The 9,251-nt window shown below is 45.8% G+C and overlaps 1 protein-coding gene across 1 annotated transcript; it reads left to right on the plus strand.

Annotated features, from left to right (window-relative positions):
* Positions 1 to 5,655: 5,655 nt before the first annotated feature.
* Positions 5,656 to 8,268, plus strand: LOC133038582 (uncharacterized). Its single transcript, XM_061116732.1, has 2 exons — positions 5,656 to 6,038; positions 8,020 to 8,268. Exons 1-2 carry the CDS (start codon positions 5,656 to 5,658, stop codon positions 8,021 to 8,023), a joined length of 387 nt encoding a protein of 128 aa, XP_060972715.1. The 3' UTR covers positions 8,024 to 8,268.
* The last annotated feature ends 983 nt before the right edge of the window (positions 8,269 to 9,251 follow it).

The raw sequence follows: 9,251 nt of genomic DNA on the forward strand, positions 1-9,251 counted from the left end.
GGAATTCGGTTGGGCAACGGACTTCGGATGGGGGATTTTTCGAACCCTAGTTTTCCTCGTTTTTGGGTTTTTAGGGGTATTGCCATGCTTTTTATCGATAGGGAAACTTTTAGTTTCGAGTTTTAGTCCCCGGGAAGTGATTTAGCGTGTCACTTATAGCGTTGTGGTTTTTATGGTTTAGGAGCCGATGAATCCGCCGTTCACTTCGGTTCCCGGTCGGGTTGACGAAGCACACCCGAAATCGGAATCCGAGGTAAGATTAGTATAACGGTATGCATATGTAGATTACATGTTTAGCGTGCATGTAGGAAGCTGTTAGATTACATTAGATATGTATTTAGGCTTCGAACCATCCAACCTGTCACGTCGGTACGAGTGGAGTATGACCAACGGCGGAGTATGACGGTTTGACCGATCAGTGACACTTGGTTGGTGGTTCCGTGCTATTGACGTATCCCGTCGGTACGAAATTTGGAGTATGACCAGCCGGAGTATGACGGTTCGGCCGATCGGGAGGATATAGTAACACGTCGGTACAGTGGAGTATGACCGGCGGAGTATGACCGGTTCGGCCGATCGGGTTGTTACGTGTCAATAGTACCGAATCCCCGAACGTTCAAAACTCGGTACCATGTTGGACATGGCGGTAGTGCTCGGTACCATGTTGGACATGGCGGTAAGCGGGACTCGGTATCGTGTTGGACACGGCGATCGGTTTTATGTATGATATTATTATGCTTTTCTTCTTGCGAGTCTGTCGACTCACGGTTTATGTGCATGTGTAGGTAAAGGCAAGGCGATTCTTTGATGGACCGTGAGCGAGCTTATGAGATTGTACATGTCGGGGCGGTTAGGCTGGAGCGTACGATCCTCGGGACGACACGGCGAGATTTTGTAATTGTCGTTAGACGACATTATTTTGATGTAAAAGTTGAACAGTAAAAACGTTTGTAAATATTTTTATAAATCGGGATCCCGAGACTTTTTGTAAAATGGTTTATAAGTTCAATGAAAAAAGCAAAATTTTAATTAATCACGTTTTTCCATAAACCTCGTTGATTAGCAATGAGCTGCACAGTAAGTTTAAAAAATCACGTAATACGCCTAAGATAGTTAGGGTGTTACAATTTGGTATCAGAGCCGCCAGGTTGTCTTCCGAAGATCGTCACGACATGTACAATCATCATCAGCAGTTAGCTCGGTTCACGGTTCAGTAAGCCTTTATTGCTTTAGTAGTTTATTTTATTCAGTTATGAAAAAGAAAAGCCTGTTAGGAAGCATGTTAGTAGCCTGATAGTAGAATAGGCGCATGTTTCATTTCTAATTTCCAAATTAAGCGGCATTAGTAAGCTCGCCTTGAATACGACCTGATATGCCAACTCTTGGTTTCGCAGGCGGTTCTAATTAGATGGACGCCAGGCGGACTACCAGGAGTCGAGGCAACTCTGTGGGGTCGAATCAGGGAGAGGGAGCTCGGTTTCCCCCACCTGCTAGGGGCCGAGGTAGAGGTCCCCGAGGCAGGGCTCGTGGCCGGGGTGATGAGAACCCGCCACGGGCTGCCGAGCTCCCCCGGCCGATCGGGGAGCCCCGGCGGGAGATGCGGTTTGCGGAGATGCAAGCCGGATCGAAGAGCAAGACCTCGAGATTCGGAGGTTGAGACGGCGGGGTGCTCTGCGGTTCCAGTGCCAGTAGTTCCAGTGGCACCTGCCCCTGCTGCCCAGGCCGAGATAGTGGTGGCGGCCCATAGATTGGAACCGTTGTATGAGCGGTTCCGGAAGCAAGCACCTCCGGTATTCCTGGGAGGTCCAGATGTGTCGAAAGCCGAGCAGTGGCTTACGGTGATCACCAGAATCTTGAACTTCATGGGTGTCACGCAACGACGAGTGGTGTGCGCCACATTTCGGTTCCGGGAGGATGCCAGTATGGTGGGACATGGTGTCTCGGATTCACGATGTCACCACCATGACACAGGAAAGGTTCCGGGAACTCTTCAACGCAAAGTACTACAATGAGGCGGTTAGAAGCGCCAAGAGGAAAGAGTTTGTTCACCGACCCCGGCGGGAGAACATGAGTGTCACTTTGAGTATACTACTCGGTTGTGGGGTTGGCGAGGTTAGCCTCGGGAATTGTCTTAGGCAGGCTTCGGCGGGGAAGGAGAAGTATACGGACGGGTTGAATCCCAAGATCGGGCATGACACGATGATTACCACGGACGACGGCACCACCTGCGCTCGGATGGTGGAGAAGGCCCGCGGGCGAGGGCGCGGTGGGGTGTATGTCGGATTCGGCCCGGTACTCGGTTGGTGGCGGAGCTCCTACCCCTCTGCATCGAGGCTTCGGCGGGGGGAGTAGTGGTTCGGCCATTGATCGAGAGGAAGAGGGCACCCACTGCTTCGGCGGCTCGAGCCAAAACAAGAGGTTCGGGGGAACCGAACGAGAGGGAGTCGTCTGGTGGTAATGAGACCGATTCTCCTACCCCGAGTGCCCTATCTGCAAGAGGCACCATCGGGGTGAGTGCAAGGGGCAGGGATGCTTTCAGTGTGGCATGCCCGGGCACTTCAAGAGGAATGTCCCCGGCTCGGCCGGAGGCACCGAGAGCTCCGGCGATACCCACTCCGGCCCGGGGTATTCGCGATCACGCGGGCCGATGCGGATGCCGGCCCATCGGTTGTTACGGGTCGGATTCTTATTAACGACTCGTTTTATTCGATCTTTGTTTGATTCGGGGCTACACGTTCTTATGTGGCGGCCGAGTACGTAGTAAGTTGGGTAGACCACTTTGATAGATATGAGTCGGGGTTTGGAACCTGTTACCAGCGGAGAATTGGTTATCTCCAATAGGTGGATTAGGTCTATGCCGATCGGGATAGATGGTAGAGAGTTAAGCGGCGATCGATAGAGATGAGCTTAGTCGAATTTGATATTATTTTAGGAATGGATTTCCTATCTAAATATTCGGCGAGCATTGATTGTAAGAGGAAGATGGTGGTCTTCCAACCAGAAAGTGAAGAACCGTTCGTATTTGTGGGTTCGGTTCAGGGATCTCGGATCCCGGTGATCTCGGCTTTGTCAGCGAGAGAATTATTGCACGGTGGGTGCTTAGGGTTTCTGGCCGTGGTGGTGGACACCACTCGGCCAGACACCATTCGGCCAGAGGACATCAGTGTGGTTCGGGAATTTTTGGACGTGTTTCCCGAAGAACTTCCAGGGTTACCACCTCAACGGGAGATTGACTTTGTGATTGACTTGGCACCAGGGGTGGATCCGGTTTCTAAAGCCCCGTATAGGATGGCTCCAGCTGAACTTAAGGAATTGAAGATTCAGCTCCAGGGGTTGCTGGACATAGGGTTCATGCGGCCCAGTGTGTCACCTTGGGGAGCCCCGGTTTTGTTCGTCAAGAAGAAGGATGGATCTATGAGGATGTGCATCGACTACAGAGAGTTGAACAAGCTGACGGTGAAGAATAAATATCCATTACCTAGGATCGATGACTTGTTCGATCAGCTTCAGGGAAAGACGGTCTTTTCTAAGATTGATCTCCGTTCGGGTTATCATCAGTTGAGGATCCGAGAGGAGGACATTCCAAAGACGGCTTTCCGCACTAGGTATGGACACTACGAGTTCCTGGTTATGTCATTCGGACTAACCAATGCTCCTGCAGCATTCATGGACCTGATGAATAGAGTATTCAAGGATTTCCTCGATATCTGTGTGATTGTGTTTATCGACGACATCCTCGTGTACTCTCAGTCAGAAGAGGAGCATGAGTTACATCTTCAGATGGTACTGCAACGACTTCGAGAACATAGACTCTACGCCAAGTTCAAGAAATGTGAGTTCTGGTTGTCTCAGGTGTCCTTCCTAGGGCACATAGTGAGTAAAGATGGGATCAAGGTGGATCCCGGAAAGATTGAATCCGTCAGGGATTGGCCGAGACCGAAGACAGTGACAGAAATCAGAAGCTTCTTGGGATTAGCTGGGTACTATCGTAGGTTCGTGGAGGGGTTCTCCAAAATTTCTGTGCCCCTAACCGAGCTTACAAAGAAGAATCAGCGATTTATCTGGACAGATAAATGCGAAGCTAGTTTTCAGGAGCTGAAACAGAGATTGATTACTGCTCCGGTGCTAGCTTTGCCTTCGGACAAGGAGAAGTTCGTGGTCTATTGTGACGCATCCAAACAGGGTTTGGGGTGCGTATTGATGCAAGCCGATCGGGTTATCGCTTACGCCTCCCGTCAGTTAAAGGATTATGAACAGCGATACCCGACTCATGATTTAGAATTGGCCGCAGTGGTATTTGCACTGAAGATTTGGCGGCATTACTTGTATGGTGAGAAGTGCGAGATCTACACCGACCATAAAAGTCTCAAGTATTTCTTTACTCAGAAAGATTTGAACATGAGACAAAGGCGATGGTTGGAACTAGTGAAGGACTATGATTGTGAGATTCTTTACCATCCCGGGAAAGCCAATGTAGTGGCCGATGCCCTGAGTAGAAAGGGTCCCGGGCAAGTAGCTAGCATGGTGCAGATCTCACCTCAGCTAGCAGAGGATATGGTCAGGTCAAGCATTGAGTTTGTGGTAGGTCAGCTACACAACTTAACGCTGCAATCTGATCTGTTAGAAAGAATAAAAGTTGCTCAGACGACAGATCCGGAGTTAGTGAAGATCCGAGATGAGGTATTGGCTGGTCAAGCCAAAGACTTTTCAGTGTCAGATAGTGGGATGCTGTTGTATAAAGCCAGGGTTTGTGTCCCAAACAGTGTGGACTTGAGAAACGAGATCTTTGAGGAGGCTCATTCTACTCCATATTCTCTGCATCCCGGCACCACCAAGATGTACCAAGACTTGAAACCGTACTTCTGGTGGAGCGGTATGAAGAAGAATTTGGTAGAGTTCGTTTCGAGATGCCTCACGTGTCAGCAGATCAAGGCTGAACATCAGAGACCAGCAGGGTTGTTGCAGCCTTTAACCCTACCAGAGTGGAAATGGGAGGATATTACGATGGATTTTGTGGTCGGGTTACCTAGGACCACGGGTATGTATGATTCCATCTGGGTAGTGGTGGACCGATTTACGAAATCTGCTCATTTTCTGCCGATTAGAACAACGTTTACAGTGGATCAGTTGGCAGAGTTATATGTCAGAGAGATAGTGAGACTTCACGGGGTACCGAAGTCTATAGTTTCGGACAGGGATCCGAAATTCACCTCCAAATTTTGGCAGAGTTTGCATCGGGCAATGGGTACGAAGCTAAAATTCAGTACAGCATTTCATCCTCAGACAGATGGTCAGTCCGAAAGGACAATTCAGATATTGGAGGATATGCTGAGAGCCTGTGTTATGGACTTTGAGGGTTCATGGAATAAATATCTACCGTTGATAGAGTTCTCTTACAACAACAGTTACCAGAGTACGATAGGGATGGCACCACATGAACTTGTTGTACGGTAGGAAGTGCGGATCCCCTATCCTTTGGGATGAGACGGGGAGAGGAAATACCTAGGTCGGAGTCGGTTCGGCGGACCAATGAGGCAATAGAAAAGATAAAAGCTAGAATGCTTGCCTCCCGGAGCGGACGGAAGAGTTACGCGGTCCGAAACGTAGAGATGTTGAGTTAGAGTAGGGGACCATGTGTTTTTGCGAGTATCTCCGATGAAGGGGATTAAACGTTTCGGGAAAAGAGGCAAGTTATGCCCTAGATTTACAGGACCTTTCGAGATTCTCGAGAAGATAGGTCAAGTGGCATATCGGTTAGCATTGCCTCCAGCTTTATCAGCAGTGCACAACGTATTTCATGTCTCAATGTTGAGAAAATACGTTTCAGACCCCTCTCATATACTCAGTTATGAGGGCCTTCAGCTTCAGTCAGATATGTCTTACGAGGAACAGCCAGTGCAGATCCTGGATAGAAAGGATAAAGTCCTTCGGAATAAGACCATAGCGTTGGTCAAGGTTCTCTGGAGAAACAGTAAGGTGGAAGAAGCCACCTGGGAGCTTGAGTCAGATATGCGAGCTCAATATCCAGAGTTATTCAGGTAAGATTTCGGGGACGAAATCCTTTTAAGGGGGGGATAGTTGTAAAGCCCGCTTAGTTAATTTGGAAATTAGCAGTTAATTATGTTAATCAGGAAATTATTTATAGCCATTTAAATAATTTATTATGGAATTCAGATATGCATAATTATGTCATCAGCAGTTTTTATATTTCGCATTTCGGTGTCCGGTATTTTGGAACGCGGCGTTTGGCTCAGTAGAAATCACAACTTAGTATGTTAGTATTTTGGGGACGGGTTTTAGACATTGGGAATGTCGGGAATGGCCGGGAATTTAGAATGTCCCAAAAATACCCCTTTAGTATGTTTTGCATGATTTTATGGTGGAGGGGCAAAATGGTCTTTTTGCCCCATTAGTATTTTGTCTTATATGACTTTTTGAAATGGAAATTATATGTTGATTTTATTCTTTCCTTGGCTGAAATTAAATGAATAATATGTTAATAAATCCCTTTTTCCCTCATTTCAAACACTTAGTCAATTTAAAGGAAATTTCAAAAACTCACACACACACAACTCTCTCTCTCTTTCGGCCAAACCTTGAGCAGCAAGGAGGGGATTTTTCTCCTTGGATTTTGGCTAGTTGTTCATCATCTCTTAGGGTTCATCTCAAGCTAGGTTGGTTCATGCCTCTTTCCCTCTTTAAATTCTTGAAGAAAATGTGTGAAAATGTGATTTGCATGTTGGATTTTTATGTTGTTATTCTTCTTTGTAATCTAGTGATTATTTTGTGATTAAGCATGTTAGTTTAGGGTTGTTTTGATGCTTGATTACTAGGGTGAGCATGCTATAAGTTTATATGTGAAAATATGTGATTTTGAGAGAAAATGCCATGTTTTGTTCTTTGTGAAGTTCTTTGGGTGTTTCTGTATGTTTTCAGAGGTGATTATATGCTTAGCTAAGTAGAATTAACTAGGCTAGGGTGCATGATAGTGGATTTAACCAAGTTTGAGTTCTTGAACTCAAAGCTTGGTCTTTAATGGCAAAATTTGTGTATGTGGTTTCTGGGTAGGTTTGATGCCTTGGAAATGTTTATTAGGGTCTATTTAGCAGGTCTGGAAAGTTTGGGATCAATTGGGTTCGAATTGGTCAAGATATGGGAATTTTTGGTTCTTTGCGAGGAACCGGAATTCGGTTGAGCATCCGGAATTCGGATGAGGGTTCGAATTTTCCCGAGCCGGAATTCGGTTGGGCAACCGGACTTCGGATGGGGGATTTTCGAACCCTAGTTTTCCTCGTTTTTGGGTTTTTAGGGGTATTGCCATGCTTTTTATCGATAGGGAAACTTTTAGTTTCGAGTTTTAGTCCGGGAAGTGATTTAGCGTGTCAACTTATAGCGTTGTGGTTTTTATGGTTTAGGAGCCGATGTCAATCGTAGTTCGGCTTCGGTTCCGGTTAGGTTGGCCAAGCACACGAAATCGGAATCCGGGTAAGATTAGTATAACGGTATGCATATGTAGATTACATGTTTAGCGTGCATGTAGGAAGCTTGTTAGATTACATTAGATATGTATTTAGGCTTCGAACCATCCAACCTGTCACGTCGGTACGGTGGAGTATGACCGACGGCGGAGTATGACCGGTTTGGCCGTCAGTGACACTTGGTTGGTGGTTCCGTGCTATTGACGTATCCCGTCGGTACAGTGGAGTATGACCAGCGGCGGAGTATGGCCGGTTCGGCCGATCGGGAGGATATAGTAACACGTCGGTACGCAATTTGGAGTATGACCGGCGGCGGAGTATGGCCGGTTCGGCCGATCGGGTTGTTACGTGTCAATAGTACCGTCCCACGAACGTTCAAAACTCGGTACCATGTTGGACATGGCGGTAGTGCTCGGTACCATGTTGGACATGGCGATGGCGGGACTCGGTATCGTGTTGGACACGGCGATCGATTTTATGTATGATATTATTATGCTTTTCTTACTGAGTCTGTCGACTCACAGTTTATGTGCATGTGTAGGTAAAGGCAAGGCAGTTGCTGATGGACCGTGAGCGAGCTTATGAGATTGTACATGTCGGGGCGGTTAGGCCTGGAGCGTACGATCCTCGGGACAGCACGGCTGAGATTTTGTAATTGTCGTTAGACGACATTATTTTGATGTAAAAGTTGAACAGTAAAAACGTTTGTAAATATTTTTATAAATCGGGATCCCGAGACTTTTTGTAAAATGGTTTATAAGTTCAATGAAAAAAGCAAAATTTTAATTAATCACGTTTTTCCATAAACCTCGTTGATTAGCAATGAGCTGCACAGTAAGTTTAAAAAATCACGTAATACGCCTAAGATAGTTAGGGTGTTACAACTTGTCTCTATTCTTCCCAAATGTAAGTTGAATTCAACCATTTCTGTAGGAGCAGAAGTAGAGGCAGATGCAACATCAGGTTCATCATTAACACAAGGGGAAGCAGACCGAACCTTTTTCTAAGTAAATTTTCCTTAAGGAGGTTTCTCTGGGACTTTAAAAGTGGGACCAACAGCAGGCATTTCAATAGATTCATTCTCAAGAATCAACTCCTTTTGGTAAGACAAAATCTTATAAACCAAGTGAGGAAAAATAAGATTAAGCCTAGGTTTCTTGCCATTTTGAAGAGAGATAATTTGCTCCAAAATCATGTCAGCCAAATTAATTTTTGCACCAGTAGAAACTTTATTCAAAAAGAAAGTAAGTTCATTTGAAACATTTACCATATTGGAGTAAGATAACCAGTTGGATAGGGCAAACCTCATAAGAGCAGCAAGATGATAGGTAAGTTGAGACATGTGCATTGTGTTAGAGAGTTCCACATTATTGTCATTAGTGAGAAACCCAAACACCTTTTGACAATCAAATTGCACTTCAGTTGGCTCAATCCCCATAGGCAAATTAAGAGCTTCAGCCACATCCTTCACAGTAAAGGAATACCAGTGTCCGTTGACAAAAATTTTGCCGAACATAAATGTGTCATCATCGAGACTCTCATCAGATATATTAGCATAAAACTCCTTGACAAATTGATCCACATAGCCATCAAACCTAATCAATGTATCCATCTATTGTCTTTCTTTCAATAAATTATATACCCCAAATGACTTATGAGCAATGACATTGAAATTTTTCTCCACAGGGAATTTCTATTCTCATAAAATTTCATATCTTTAGCATGATCATTGTAACAAAAATAATAAGAATGCGGCTTTAAGTTTTCAAGAGT

Source organism: Cannabis sativa, chromosome 5, assembly GCF_029168945.1.
Source record: "Cannabis sativa cultivar Pink pepper isolate KNU-18-1 chromosome 5, ASM2916894v1, whole genome shotgun sequence".
In the NCBI taxonomy this organism is placed as follows: Eukaryota; Viridiplantae; Streptophyta; class Magnoliopsida; order Rosales; family Cannabaceae; genus Cannabis; species Cannabis sativa.